Source organism: Plasmodium gonderi (assembly GCF_002157705.1).
Source record: "Plasmodium gonderi DNA, contig: Chr12, whole genome shotgun sequence".
NCBI lineage: Eukaryota > Apicomplexa > Aconoidasida > Haemosporida > Plasmodiidae > Plasmodium > Plasmodium gonderi.
In genome coordinates, this window is record NW_021628937.1 from 3,415,755 (window position 1) to 3,432,144 (window position 16,390).

At 27.3% G+C, this 16,390-nt stretch overlaps 5 protein-coding genes across 5 annotated transcripts; all 5 read left to right on the forward strand.

The window, feature by feature from the left end:
* Positions 1-1,341: 1,341 nt before the first annotated feature.
* On the forward strand, positions 1,342-2,325 carry PGO_127100 (trailer hitch homolog; the record flags this gene model as incomplete). The annotated part of the gene is made up of 1 exon (XM_028689500.1): positions 1,342-2,325. One exon carries the CDS (start codon positions 1,342-1,344, stop codon positions 2,323-2,325), a length of 984 nt encoding a protein of 327 aa, XP_028545301.1.
* A 2,493-nt stretch (positions 2,326-4,818) lies between these two features.
* Positions 4,819-5,229, forward strand: PGO_127110 (hypothetical protein, conserved; the record flags this gene model as incomplete). Its single annotated transcript, XM_028689501.1, has 1 exon — positions 4,819-5,229. The coding sequence occupies one exon, from the start codon at positions 4,819-4,821 to the stop codon at positions 5,227-5,229; it is 411 nt and encodes a 136-aa protein (XP_028545302.1).
* A 501-nt stretch (positions 5,230-5,730) lies between these two features.
* Positions 5,731-10,254, forward strand: PGO_127120 (hypothetical protein, conserved; the record flags this gene model as incomplete). The annotated part of the gene is made up of 1 exon (XM_028689502.1): positions 5,731-10,254. The coding sequence occupies one exon, from the start codon at positions 5,731-5,733 to the stop codon at positions 10,252-10,254; it is 4,524 nt and encodes a 1,507-aa protein (XP_028545303.1).
* A 967-nt stretch (positions 10,255-11,221) lies between these two features.
* On the forward strand, positions 11,222-14,056 carry PGO_127130 (hypothetical protein, conserved; the record flags this gene model as incomplete). The annotated part of the gene is made up of 1 exon (XM_028689503.1): positions 11,222-14,056. One exon carries the CDS (start codon positions 11,222-11,224, stop codon positions 14,054-14,056), a length of 2,835 nt encoding a protein of 944 aa, XP_028545304.1.
* Positions 14,057-15,326: 1,270 nt separating this feature from the next.
* On the forward strand, positions 15,327-16,016 carry PGO_127140 (cytochrome c oxidase assembly protein COX11; the record flags this gene model as incomplete). Its single annotated transcript, XM_028689504.1, has 1 exon — positions 15,327-16,016. The coding sequence occupies one exon, from the start codon at positions 15,327-15,329 to the stop codon at positions 16,014-16,016; it is 690 nt and encodes a 229-aa protein (XP_028545305.1).
* Between the last annotated feature and the right edge of the window lie 374 nt (positions 16,017-16,390).

The following is a 16,390-nucleotide window of genomic DNA, read 5'->3' on the forward strand; positions in this document are numbered from 1 at the left end:
ATCTAATTACCACATGTGTGTGTGTGTGTGTGCATAGTTGTTTTCACTGCTTCATATTATATACTGCCACGCTGTACATGATATATTATGTATATTGTAAATATGCTCATCTGCACATTTTGGGGATATAACATTTTTTGTTCTGTTTATTTAAATTCTATTTGAGTAATATATAAAAAAATATTTTCGAAACCTATTTGAGTAGCCTATATTTGGTATTCATCAATAGGACTAACATTCACACAAGTTTTAAACAAATTTAACATATTCCTAGAATACATCTGGGAATTTTTTTTTTTTTTTTTTTTTCAATTTATATGTGGAGCTTATATGGATTGGATAATAGTTATATAACTTTTCTCTAGGAATTCTGCATTTTTTTTAACGAAGAAATTTAATATTATGCTCCTTTATTGTTTTTTTTTTTTTTTTTTTTTTTTTTTTTTTTTTTTTTTTTTTTTTTTTTTTTTTTTTTTTTTTTTTTTTTTTTTTTTTTTTTTTTTTTTTTTTTTTTTTTTTTTTTTTTTTTTTTTTTTTTTTTTTTTTTTTTTTTTTTTTTTTTTTTTTTTTTTTTTTTTTTTTTTTTTTTTTTTTCCAGTTCATTTCGTACATTGCTCCAGTGGATACTCCTTCGAAACTCCCCTAAAATTTATATCTTGCCATATTGTGCCCTTAATATCAAGCATTTGTTATCATTAATTATCCTATTTGGTTTTTTATTTAATGATTTATGTTAAATACGTACATGCATGTTTATTATGTAAATATATATATATATATATATCTTTGTTAGCACTTTTTCTTAATATATTACATGCATGCACACACATACGAACTTGCATGTTACAATTTAAGCATCCCATATTCGTGAAATGGAAAAATTCCTTTTTGGTAGATAGTCAGATTTTTCATTTAAGGAATTTACATTTTTCATTTTTTGTGCTCCTTATATTTTGCTTAAAATAAAGTTTACTTTCGTCGTGTATATATATAGGAATAAGCCTTTGTTGCACATTCTATGTATTTCCACGCACTTGTACCTCGCTTATATATTTCAAGAATTTAAGTCGAAGGGGAAACATTGACGTCCAAATAGTTAAGAGCAAATAGTGAAGTAAAAATAGTGATGTGAAAATAGCTAACTGCAAGGAAAGGCGTGCAAATAGCAAGGACCCATTTATTACATATTCACTGATTTCATAAATTGCAAATTTACAAACGCATTCTCATAAAAATACACACATTGCAATTTTCCTGCGTATATGCTTATGTGTTATTGTTCACATTGACTAACTCAGATTCGCGCCAATTAAGAGAAAGAAATAATAATAATAATAAAAAATGTCTTCTGTATCAACCTTACCATATATAGGAAGCAAAATTTCGTTAATTTCAAATTCCGAAATAAGATATGAAGGAATTCTGTATACAATAAATACGCACGAATCGACTGTAGCACTACAAAATGTTAGATCTTTTGGAACAGAAGGAAGGAGACAACCTGATATACCACCATCAAATGAAATATACGATTTCATAATATTTCGAGGAAAGGATATAAAAGATGTAACTGTTAGTGAGACTGCAAAAACTATTCCTGATGACCCAGCTATAGTATCTATGAATATAGCTCCATCATCTAAAAATAATTTAAGTGATAATTTAAATTATAATAACAATGTCAACATAAATAAGCCTTTAAAGGTTCAAAATAACATGATTCAACAAAATGATAGAAATATGAATATAAACAATAGAAGATTTTTTAATAGACAACATTATAATTTTCACTATAATAACAATAACAGTAATAATAACCTTAATAATAACAATAGTAGAAATTTTAATAATTTTAAATATAAAAATTTTAGAAATTATGATAGACCTTACATTATTGGGGAATTAGAATCACAACCAAATCCTGCTTTAAAGAGCAAATTTAGTCCCGATTTTGACTTTAGCACAAATAATTTGAAATTTGATAAAAGTACTATATTAGATGAAAAGAATAAAGACCCATTAGTTCTAAGTAATAATCTTCAAGTAGGAGGCTATGATAAAAATTCAAGTTTTTTTGATAACATAAGTTGTGAAACGTTAGATAAACAACAAGGAAAGGATGAAAAAGTAGACCGAGAAAAATTAAGAATGTTAGATGTCGACACATTTGGAATAGCAGCAGCTCATTATAGAACCAGTGGACACAATCGAAATAACAATAGAAACAAAATGAGAAATAATAGGAATAACAAAATGATGGGAAACTTCAACTATAACTATTACAACAGAAATCCGAACCCCTTTAATAGATATCCTGCTTATTAGATTTTTTTTTTTTTTTTTTTCACGCGTACGCATATTTTTCTGCTTCTACATATAAAAGCATCCTTCACATGTATACATATACATGTACATACATTTGTATTTATTTATGTATATATTTATACGTGTATTTTTATATGTACGTGTATGCACATATTTATTTATGCACGCGTGCCTCACCTTTTCAATTATATTCGTTTATTTTAATTAACTTTTGTGCCATTACATGAGTAATAAGCCATTTAATTCATTTTATAAAATTTCACTCAAGTAGATGCACTTATTTAAGGGTACCTACACGTGCTTTACTCATACTTTTTTGCATCTTCATATATGCATAATTCACGTAGCCCGGTTTTTCATGAAACCATATATTCCCCTTGATTAGATCGTCAAATTGACCTAAAATGAGCCTACATGTTTATTTGTGCATTTGTATGTTTATGTATATACACTTTTGATATATTTACATGTGTGTTCGCAGGGGGGGTAGAAATATGTATGTGTGTCAGCATGCATATATTTCACTAGCAAGTGAATAAAGGGCAAATCAATATACATTTAAAATTTTTTTAAGTTCGTTAAGATATAATCCTTTTATTTTATTTTTTTTTTTTTGACGTTAAAAATATATTTTATTTTGTTATTCACGAATGCTTACACATGTGTTTACCTACATATTTACACAAACATTTACTCAAACATCTGCACAAAAGTTTACATAAGATATTACACAAATGTTTAAACAATCATCTACACAAATTTTTACACAAGCACCTACACTAATGTTTATACAAGCATCTACACTAATGTTTATACAAGCACCTACACTAATGTTTATACAAGCATCTACACAAATTTTTACACAAGCACCTACACTAATGTTTATACAAGCACCTACACTAATGTTTATACAAGCACCTACACTAATGTTTATACAAGCACATACACTAATGTTTACCTGTATATTTCTTTTTTTTTCTTTTTTTACTGAATTATTTTTCATATTTAAAAATTGCGATAAAAATGCAGAAATGAATGAGTGAAAAACTATGTGGTAAATAAATTAATACAAAGAACTTGTTACCGTAGTCCACGTTGTGGTTTTTTTTACACCACCTTGGAATTGATTTGCAACTATGGGCTTGTACCTATATGCATGTACGTGTACATATATATGTTTGTATATCTGTGCATCACTCTACTAATTCGGGGTCTTAATGATAGTACATTTAATTGCACCCTTGTATGATGAAGAATCTTTTTATGTTTTTTCACACACTGCAATATTTTACAAAAATCTGTAAACAGATGTAATCACTCTTATGTAACTTTTCTTACCCTATAACGAGATATGTCCAGCGCCTTTCATTATTATTTAAGTGAAGTAGTCTCCACTTTGTATATTGAAAGGTATTCCGCTTGCGCTTTTTTGATGACACATCAAGCATATTGTGAATAAGTTAAACCAGAGGAGCGAAAAAAAAAAAAAAAAAAATGGTTAGTGTGTGCTATTGTATATATTATAAGGAGAAGAAACGTGTTACATATATAGCAGTACACTTCCTATTAAACACAACGGGTTGTTTTGTTTTGTTAGAATTTTTCTTTACCATGTATATGGTTTAAAATATAGTTTTTAAGACAAATTTTCAACATGTATATAATTAACTTAATAAGTCTGTGTTAGTAGTATTCAATTCAATTTTTTTTTTGTTGCTCCAAATTCTGTATTTTTAGGATCACAGTGCGTTTATTTTTTACGCATGAACGAAATGTTATTGTTCGCCATATTTTATATTGTATTGTAGCACATTTATTTATTTATTTATTCATTTATATATTACTTTTTTCTTTTCGTTAACTATAAATGTGTTATAGTGTAAAGCGCAAAAAGGAATAGCTTAACTTTCAGCATGTCTCAAAAATAACATACCACTTTTTATTTTTTACTCATTTGTGTTATTTTAAGCTATTTTTTCCCCATGTGTTTCTCTAATTTATAGGACTTATTTTTTTTTTTGAAACAGTTGTGCGATTAGCATAAGCTCTGAAACAATTTAATCAAAAATTTTTGTGCACATATGAATTGAGTATCATTTAGAAAACGCCACAAATGAGAAAAAAAAAAAAAAAATTGCTCTTTAATACTCATATGATGTTATTCAAAGGTACTTAAAAAGAAGAAATATTTTTTTTTAAAATAATTTTTAAACAAATCATATATATTTTGCTTTTGATGAAGGAAAAAAACTCCTAACCTATTTTGTAAATGGGCATTAAAGGTTTTTTCAAATGTGTTCTTCTCTTCACATATGTTGCAAGCGTTATGAAATAGAATAATAGTGAAAAGTAATTCAGAAAACGTTTATATTTTCCCTCCTTTTGTGTGTATATGTTTATTATAATGCATATTTGTAAATACATTGGTGTGTTACCCATATGAGCGTATTCCAATTTTTTAATGTCCTATTTTTGTGACGTCGTTTGGGTAAAATGGAAAACGAAAAGCTAAGAGAACATGAAGAAGAAGAAAAAGAAGAAGAGAAAAAAATAAATAAAAGAGTATTAATTTTACATAAACATTATAGAGAGGGCCCATTTGAAAATAGATTAAGGTTTGAGTGTGAATTAGAATTTGTACAATCTTTAAGTAACATAGATTATATAAAATATTTATACGAAAACAAATACTTTAGTGATAAAAAGTTTCTGAATTATTTGAAATATTTAAATTATTGGAGAACCAAACCGTACATTTTTTATATCCATTTTCCTATATGCCTATACGTTTTAGAAATATTAAATTGTAGTAAGGTAGATGAATATTTTAACAAAGCTACCTCATTTAACAACTTTGTGTATTATTTAAAGTTGCACTGGTTGTTTTTCAATTACCAAATTTAGGACATGTCATCAAGCAGAAGAACGAATAGAATATTTTTATCATATATTTATTTTTTCTAGTGAAAATATAACATAATCATAGAAGAAAGAAAAAGAAAAAGGAAAAAAAAAATGAGAAAAATGTTTACATAAGTTTTGGTTTTCAATACTTTCAGTGATAATGTGTTAAAAAGGAAAAGACAAAAAAAGGAAGGGTGAAAAAAAAAAAAGTGATTGAATAAAATCATTTTGACAAAACATGTTGAATAAGAAAATATGTGTAGGCTTTCTCGTTTTTTTTTTTTTTTTTTCTTTACAAAATTGAAGATTAATTAAAATATAATTAGCATCTGCATATATTCACATCATTTAAAGATTCTTTATCTATTTATGAAAGAGGGTAATAATATATACAAATGACATGGAGAATTTATATATGTTTCATGTTCCACCTTTTTTCCACTATTTTCTCCTTTCTTCTGGTTTTTTTTTTTTCTTTTCTTACAAACCGTAAATGTAGAAATGAAAGCCAGAAAATCCTTTTTTTCCAGAGTACACTACAGCAATTGTGTTCATTACAAATACAAAAAAAACAAGGAAAATCCTAATAAGAGCAAAAATAAGTTGTTAAAAAACTTGGATTATTACTCAAGAAATGAAAAAAAACAAATTTTAAAAAAAATTTATGAAAACATTATTTTGAAAAAGAAACATTTGCAAGAAGAACTGTTACAATTTTACATAAACGATAAAGATGTTAAAGAAATTTTTGAAAAAGAAAAAATTTTTGATGAAAGTGATAAATTAGCAATAATTAAGCAGGTGGAAAGTAATGAAGAAGCACTGATAAATAAGTTTAGTAACTTTTTCGATTTGTTACATTTCTCTTTAGAAAAATTTAAGATAAAAGGTGGGTTCTTCGTAAACCAGAATACATCTAAACTGAATGATCTCTCCAGTTGCACAAGGAACAATGCACTAGAAAGACACGAATTTATAGCATCCAATTTGGATTTAATAAAAAAATTTTTGGTTTTTATTGACAAAAATTTAGACATATATGAAAAAACATCCACTTGGTTTAAGATATTTTTCCGTCTTAATAAATTTGTAATATATTTTTTTAATTATTCTTTTCCATTTATTGATTTTTTTGATTACAAACTGTTACGCAGGTATTCTCATTTGTATATAAAATTAAGTCTTTTGGAAAATTCATATTTTGTTTCTGAGAAAAAGAAAAAAGAAGCAGAAAATATTTACGATGTAAATATATCAAATGAGGATATATTCGATCTGACAAAAAATAATAACAAAAATGCTATACGACTGTTGCTCTTATTGAGTGAACGAACGAGTCAAATTGATATGCTGAATTTGTCTGAGATATATATGTTATATGCAGAGAAAACAAAAATAAATGAATGGATTCAAAATATAAACACACATATTATAAAGAGTGTGATGGGAATTAGAGGAGGACGAATAAATAAATATATATTTGGTGAAGAGCTTAATAATGAAAATAAGGAAGTTATTGAACGGATGCCTGAAGAAGAGTTCAATGAAAGGAAAAACGAAATTATGGAACACAATAATAACGAAATAAGCGATTTGTTGGAATATTATAGTTATTTCATTTGTTTATATTTCAATCTTTTATATTTAGTAAATAAATTAGTTAGCAATTATGTTGTATTTCTGCCAAATATGAATAACAGTATATTGTCCCTACTAGATTGTATAGTAGTACTATGTGAAGGAATTTTTGAAGAGGACAATTTGAGTGAAAAAAAAATAAAAAATCTTATTTTGTTTTTAAATAATAAGGATATTGAAAAATACATTATACAAGACATAATAACAGATAGACGATTCCCCAACGATCGTATGAACAATAAAAATGAAATGTATATATCTCGATATAAAATGAAGAAGAGCAGTAAGAATGCATTATTTGATGAAGAAGCTGAAGAAAATGTTTTCCCACCTGATGAGTTTAGTTACATGGAAAACTTAAACTTGTTAGATAAAGGAAGTGATATGGGAGACACAAATACGTTTTTGGCCATCACGGAAAGGAGTAGCTTGTTATGGACTCCTCGTATGGAGATTGGTACTGTTAAAATAGAGTCTACACAAGAAAAGGGTAGGACAATCCTGTGTAGTGATGAAAGAGAAGCTAGAGAAACTAAATTACACGGGGAAGAAGACATACTGCTGAGGCAAAGACTTTTCTATGAGGAACGCTTGCTAACACTACACTTGAAGACAAAGCTTGATTTGAAATTTTTTTTCGAAAATATGACGCATTTCTTTATTCTGTGCGATTGTGATGATATTCTTAAATTTCTCCAAACAGTGTACATAACAAGATACATGAACACATTCAACAGTAACATTTTGTTCTATAGTATATGGCTGAATGCTGAATTTTTAAAAATGTATCAAGTAAAGAATATTTTGTTTTTTCTGTCCCTATTTAAAAAAATGTTTATTTTAAAGAACATGGATTTGGGGAATTCGATTTATAGTTGGTATAACAAACAGTTAATATTTTTTTTAAGAAAAAAGATAGAAATATATTTTGAAAATAATACTTTAGAAAAGAGTATGAAGAGTGTATTTATATTGTCTGATTTGTTGAGTCATAATAAAGTTATAAGGAAAATTTTATTAAAAAAATTAGTTTCATTAAATTTTAATACAATTGAACCAAGTATTTTTTGTCAAATTTTTTTGTTGTTAAATAAATTAAGATTTGATGCAAGTAACAAGCTATTCTCGGAGCTATTTTTTAAACATTACAAAAGAATTATTCATTCCTTAACATATTCTGAAATGTTAGATTTAATTAAAAATACGGAATATTTAATAAGTAAGAAGAAAAGAAAGATATTTGTTGTTTTGATTTTATATTTTTTTAGAAAGTTTGAGCAAAGTATTGCTACGAGTAGTAGTTCAGTACTACCTCTTAACTTAAGTTATATTTTTAAGTTAATTAATATTATAAACAAGTTTAAATTATATGAATATTGTAATAAGGACTGTTTTTTCCCCATTTACCAATTTATTTTTTATCCAAAAAATGTTCAAAATGACGTAGAGGTGGAAAAAAAGAAGTCTTCAACTAATGATCATAATGAAAGGGACTTATCGAAGCATATATATTACTCCTTTTTAATAAGAAATAACGAAACGATAATGCTTGATATGAAAGATCTAGAAAGAGATAACAATAAGAATGATGTTCTACTATTAGAGGAAAAGGAAAGGCTCAAGGTACATCCATCTGTTGAGGCCAATAGGGGGGATGGAAAGAGTGTTTTGTATATGCTAAATAGGACAAATAATGAAACATGTGTAAAATATCTGAAAGTAAAATTGGAAGTATTAACAACTAGCCAAATATTAGATTTAATCTTTTTTAATATAAATACAAGGATAAATATATACCTCATTAGTGAGTTACACACAGAGCTATTTTATAGAATTCTACGAAATGTGAACTTTTCTAAAAATCAGATAATCCTATGTTTTAGAAGCATATGGATGTCCAGAGTTTTTCATCTGAACATTTTTGAGGCCCTAATAGATATTATAACAAACAATATAAAAATAGTTGATAACTCCATTTTTGCGCTAGACATTTTATTATGTCTGTGTTCGTATAAATATAACAAGATATACGATCCTTTAATAGTGACCCTATTTGATATATGTTTCCATGACGTTGATAAAATTTTAAAAAATATGAAAAAACAAGTCCTCTTTTATTATTGCATTATTTTCTTGGAATTGCATTACCCACTGCTATTTTTAAAAGTCATTCGAAAAAGGAAAAATATTTTAAGAAAAAACGAAAAGAATAATCCCGAAATGCAATCTGGAAGTGGTGTATGTTCCAATAAAAATATCCCGAATGAAATGGAACATTTCGGTGCTAGTAAAGAAAATGCACATTTTTGTATCCATGCTCCAAATGCCATAGTAGATCATGGAATAGGTATAAGCGTAAAAATGATAGGAAAAAATAAGCCTTTTGATGTGGTAAAAAATGACCCTTTTGATGTGGTAAAAAATGACCCTTTTGATGTGGTAAAAAATGATCCTTTTGATGTGGTAAAAAATGATCCTTTTGATGTGGTAAAAAATAAGCCATTTGATGTGGTTAAAAATAAGGTATTTGATGTGGTTAAAAATAAGGTATTAAAGGGTTCTTCTGGAAGTTGTGAAAAAGATGGAGGATTGGTGAATACTGTTCAAAAAGTAAACAACATGCTTATGGAGGACAACGTCGAATACCAAAACACAGTTGATACACTAAAATATTTGAAGCACTTTTTTTTCATTCAGCAAAAAAAAAACGCCTATAGTTACGACATAATTAAATTCTGTGAATTGCTCGAAAAACTAAATATAACAAATATGAAGATTAATAATACTCCCAACGTTTTTTTTAAAAATCACGAAATTGATGATTTGTTTGTCTTGAATGTGTTTTATCCTGTTATAAAATTTTGCATAATGTTTATAAAAAGTGAAAATGTGCCAAAAAATTTGAAGAAGATAATTGATATGTCCAAAATAGGTCGAACGTCAAGCATGCATAATGTGAACCACGGAGGTGTAGACGTTTTGCTCAATGGGGAAAAAAACCTTTCAAGAGACAACCTCAGGTGGAAGAATAAATTGCACCATAATACAGACAATATAAGTAATCTAATTGTTGGGGGCAATGCCATTTCATTCAGCAGTACCTCTTTTGGTAAATGGCGCGAAAACGATATTGACATCCTCGCACAAAAATTGTATTTGCTTAAAAATCATAAAGTAAATACTATGGTAATACCTATTGAAAAGGTTGATCTGTTTTTTAAAATAAACCTTGTGGAAGAACAAAATTCAATTATAAAAGAATCGAATATCATATTCGAAAAGGTGTATCAAGAAATTTTAAGACGTAAGAGAAAAACATTTTTGACGGATTGTAATATCTTATCATCACTTGTGAAGAAGCAGTTACAGTATATTTTCCACTTGTAGCAAAATCGTTTATAAGAGCCAATAAAATTACAAATTTGAAATTGAGTGTAAAAGCATTTTTATAGCGTCAACTAACACTTTTGTGGCTTAGTGTTAACATACAGATTTTTCCTTTGACTTTTTTTCACACGAGATAATACATAAAAAGATATTTCCATTTATTTGGAACACTTTTTACAACCTCAGGAAATATGTATAAAAAAAGGTTTTCATTTAATTGGAACATTTTTTTCACCTGAGAATATATGTAAAAAAAAAAAAAAAAAATAGGTTTCCAATTCTTTGGTACACTTTTCCCACCTTTTGTATTTATTTTATTAAACGTGGGAAATACCCCAAAAGGGAATCGTACTTTAAACTCTTGATGCACATGCTTTAGGAGTTCATGTATTTTGTTTTAAAATTATACAATCTGTTTGTGAAAAAAATAGAAAGTATAAAATGCTACATATAAGTTTTCGTTTTTATGATACCATATGCATTTATTTTTTTTAAACATATCATATATCTTGCTTATAACTTTTTTGAAAATTTGTGAATTTATATTTTTCTACATTTTTTTTTTTTTTTAATCCTACAAAAGGGACACATTTTCTTCTTTACTTCCTTGGGAAGTAAAAAGGCCCAAACTTACATTACACAAGGGTGTTAAGAAAAAAAAGGGGGAAAAAAAGAAAAGAAAAAAAAAAGGGTATCACTAATTTGGAGATACATATTTTCCAGCATTACTTTTACGTTCAAATTCTTTTATAGTCAAATCATTTACGCGGTTTAACCTTCTTCACTGCTAAAAACAAAACTTAAGAAAAAAAAAAAAACACAGGGATATGAGCATTGAAGTGCCCAAATGTATATAACAAGAATTTTTTTTTGTAATGATAGGGAAACAAGTTAGACTGAAAAAAGTAAGATTAAGAAGCATACATATATATTGCAATTTCACCTTTTTATGAGGACATACATAAACATGAAAAATTATGAAATTTTCTATAGAGATGAAAAGAAACTACTATTTGAAAATTTTGAAAGGGACATAATAGAATTGTTAAAGACCCATAATGTATTTTTTATTATTGGTATATTGGAATTTGAGGAATTTATAAAGTTATCCTTGATTTTGTATGAAAAGAAATTTCACACATTAAATGAGAACAGTAGATTGTGCATAACTTTTCCTGACAACATTTTTGCTCGTAGTTATGATTTAATTGATGACGATTTGAGGGAATTTTTTACCCCACTATTAAATGATTATGATGAGAAAGATGGAAATGTCCATCGAAATAACAAAATAGTACTTTTGGATGAATCAAAATTGCTTCAGAAAATATTATTTGATCCCCTCTTAATTGAATTTAACATAATAATTTTAACAAATGTCCATAGGAGGTTAACAAAGACGGACTTGATATTATCACTATTGAAGAAAATTCTTTTGAAAAGAAATGATATATTTATTTTTATTTTTTCAAATTTTTTTATTGAAAACGTGCTAAACTTTTTTAGTTCGCATGGCAGTGTACAAATTTGTCAAAAAATAGAGTCATCCATCGGAGATGAAAAGGAAGAGTGTGAGAGTGTTGATATTCAATGTGATGTGAGTAATTTGGAAAAATGGAAAGAGGAAACTGAACACCATGAGAGGAAAGATGATAAAACGGTGGAAGAGTTTGATGATAAGAAATTATGTCGTTTTCACAAAGGAGAACAATCCATCAGTGCTAGGAGGGAAAGTAATTTACAAACAAATTTTGACAACACGGAAGATATAAAAATTGAAAAAAAAGACACCAATGATTATATCCCTGCAAAGACATTGGTACATCAAAATGAATGGAAAGATTTAACTAAGGAGAATGAGAAAAACGCAGATAATTTCATCTTAAAGAATGATATTTTTCCACAGTATCACTTTTATAAGAATAAGCATGAGAGAAGAAATTATGGAAAAGGAAGTATAGAGGGGAAAAAATATTTTTCTCTGAAAAATAAAAAATTGAAGGATATAATAAGTAGGAGGAATTATTACGCAAGAAGTAGGAGCAGTACACTATCGAATGATGAAGAGGGGAATGAAAATTGCATACCCCGAGAGGAAAATGAAAATTTTGATTTGTCCTCTTCAGACATGGAAAAACCGGTGAATAAGAAAATAAAACATAAGAATTCCATTGAGGGAGCAATAAAAGGAAGAAATGTACCACATTTGATATTTGAGAATTCTGCAAGGCACTCTCTGATGTATGACTGTAAGGAGGGCGTAGATTTTATGACACCAAAGAGCAATCATATACCTCACAATGGAAAAGGAGAAATTAACAAAATGTTAGAAGAATGGAAAGAATTTGCAGAAAGGTTAGGAAAAGTGAACAAAAAAATTAACATTTTCGTTTTTCACATTTCTAATGAGAGTAGTTATAATAAAAGAAAAGGGATAAAAATGAGCCAGTCCACTTGCGACAGTATTTATTATTTAAAAAATAGATGTTCAAATTATTTACATACAAGTATTATGTTAGCTAATAAATTATTTAAAAATAAAAAAAAAAGTAGAGAAAATATACTTATTTTTTTAAATAACGAACATGAAATAGATGTAGTTATGAAGGGTTTTCAAAATGAAAATATTGAAAGTGACAAAATAGTAATCGTATATGATGTGCATGGAAATGATATTGATTTGTGTGAATTACAGAACAAAATTATTATCGTAAAAGATGATGAATTTTATTACAAAAAGTTAAAAAATGTGAAATATGTGATAGATACTTGCTTTATGAAGGACAAAATATATGATTACGATATGAATGTTACAAATAAGTATACAATATTGTGTAATAAGAACAAATGTGAAGAAAGGAGACTTGTTTGTAATGATTCCATATGCTTTCGTTTGATAACTATGAATGATTACATGAATTTATTGAACGAATTTTGTATACCTGAAATATTAAAAAAGGATATATTTTATAACATATACTTTTTAAAAACGTTAGGAATAAAAAATGTCTGTTCCTTTGATTTTGTCACTGCTCCAACACTAAAATCATTGAAGAGATGTTTTGAGTTGTTTTATATTTTAAAGCTAATGGATATTGATGGGAATATAATAGATAAGAAATTAAGCCTATTAATTTGTTATTTACCCCTAAATTTTAAATATAGCATATTTTTAGTGAACAGTATAAAGTACAAGTGTGTATACGAAGTGGCAGTTATTATAAGTATGCTAATTAATGAACCCATATTTTTATATAAGAACAAAAATTTAGAAAGATTAAAAACCCTTCGATTACCTCTAATGGCAGAGGAAAGTGATATTTTGAGTTATTATAATATATTTCAATTGTTTGACAAAGCAAAGAACAGAAAAAGTTTTTGTTATGACAACTTCTTAGTATATAAATCAGTTAAAAAGGCTACCAAATTTTTTAATAGATTAAAAAGAATTTTAAACAACTTCGGAATAGAGATGGAGAAATCGAATAATATAGAATATGTACTGAAAGCTAAAATATGTTCCTTTTTTTATAATGTTTCAAAAGTTGTAAATGATAACAAGTATAAGCTGCTAAATATGAGGAGTAGAAACGAACTGTTCTATCTTGATCAGCTATCCATTTTGAACGAATCGGAACAAGACAAGAGGAAGTTTATCGTGTACACAGATGCTTATTCAAATAATGAATCCAAAATTTTTTTGAGACACGCATCTGTTATTGATCCTTTATGGTTGATCACAGAGTGCCCATCCTATTTTTCTAACAGACATTGCTCGAAGCCTGCAGAATTGGATGCCTAAATGGTGGGGCTGGACGTCGATATGTCCCAAATTATGCAAATGTAGCTGTGCTCATATATATGTACATATATAGGAACGCAAACGTAAACACAAAAGCAAATGCAAACTAGAGGCTATTCGTCCGTTACGAAATTTCTCCTTCACCAAAAGGCACAAAAAGTTGATGCTCCATTTTTTCGGATTTTTGAATGCACATTTTTATGTGCATATAAATTAATGTACATACGTAACCATTAAATTTTATACATATGTATTTAAAGGTTTTCTGTGTAAATTTGTACAAAGCATGGAGGAATTTCATCAAAGTGGTAAATTATGGATTTACGTTGAATTCACGTCAATTTAGTTCTAATATATTACTTAAAAGCTTTACATACATATGTACATGCATATATATATATATATATATATATATATATATATATATATGTATGTATATTTTTTTTTTTGTTTTGTTTTGTTTTACAATTCTTAAAAAGGCACTTTTGCAAATTTTTGCATTTGCCGAACCTTTTCTTTTTTTCGTTCAAGTTTTTAGGACCCCCCCCGTATTGTATGCATATAAGTTTTTTTCAAAATTGTAGAACACGATTTCCTGACATTTTTTTATTTGAAATAACTTTATTTAGATTTATGTTGTTGTTAATTTTGTTTATGCTTTCCCAAATGTGTGCAATTCATTTTTCGATTCTGCTAAAAAAAAAAAGAAAAGGAAAGGAAAAAAAAAGGAAACTAAAAAAACATAAGGGATAAATTGAATGTTTATGCCTGAACAATTGTGAATTTTTTTTTTTTTTCTGTTTGCTGTAGAAGTGTTTTCACATTTTTTGATATGTTATAAAAAAAACAACCAAATTTTTAGCTTGTATTTCTTTGTTTTAAAGCTCTAGATTAACATACTAATTGTTATTTTTGCAAGTGGGTAAAAATGGGGAAACAAATATAAAACCCGTATTTGAACCATAAAAATGTAAGTACATAAAGCACAAAGTGATACCCTTTATTTTCTTGCTGCTATAAGCGTTGGAGAAATAAGAATACAAGTGCTTAACATTATGATTTAACAGAATATATAAGTATATATGCCGTTTTTTCCTTCAAAAGGGGATCCATGCATTACGAAATTTTTTTAAAATAGTGGTGCATATATATCCAGTAACATTGTGTACAAGCATAAACACACATGTGTATGTAAGTCTATTTTATATATATATGAATGTGAATAACATGAACCCCCTCTGCTATTTATTAAAAGCGAATATAGGCAAAAATGAGTTTCATAAAAAAAATTTTAAGCAGGTTAAATATAAACAGAACAAATGGGGGAAAGAATAATTTCCTAGTGTTAGAAAAAAAAGAAAAATTGGAGCCCCCTTACATATATTTATCCTTATCTGCATGTATGCTTGGACTATCCTTTGCTTTTGTTCCACTCTATCAGCTATTTTGTCAATCAACTGGATATGGAGGAACAATACAAAATAAAATAGATATCAGTAAAATAGTGGAAAAAGGGAAGAAAAATAATAAAAATAGATTAATTGAAGTCAACTTTACCAGTCAGTCTAACATGCCATGGATATTTGAACCGGAACAAAAAAGTATAATTGTAAAACCTGGTGAAACCGTGTTAGCATTTTATAAAGCTAAAAATTTACTTGAAAAACCAGTTATTGGGATAGCCCTGTATCATGTTTTACCGGACGAGGCAGGTCTATACTTTAATAAAATTCAATGTTTTTGTTTTGAAGAACAGATGCTAAATGCGAATGAAGAAATTGATTTACCTGTTTTGTTTTTTATTGATCCAGACATTTTAAATGATTCTAGATTAAAAAATTTGGAAAAAATTACACTATCATACATTTTTTTTGAATCTGATTCAGAAATACCAGAGGAATATAAGCATCTTTCAATGGCTATAGCACCAAGGAAAAGGGAGGAAATTCAAGTTTTTTGAAAAATAATGTTTGTGCAGAAACTTGTATCATGGTTATAGCGGTATTAACTGAAAATGTGTTTCATTTGTTCGATGAAAGCGGAACAGAGGCTTGGCCTTTTTTTTTTTTTTTTTTTTTTTTTATAATCAAAATGGACACACGTCTCAGCATGGAGAAAGGGGGGGGAATTATATGTAAGATAAAAAAAATGTGGTTTATATTTTCCCATATTTTTTAGTTAACATATGTTTTTTATGTTTTATCCTTGAACTTACTCTTTTATTGCGATTATTTTTCAAAATAGTAGAAGCGCTAAATAAAATATTAGATATAAGAAACAGTTTTTGTTATTATACTTTTAATGATTCTATCACACACCAGTATGTACGTATAT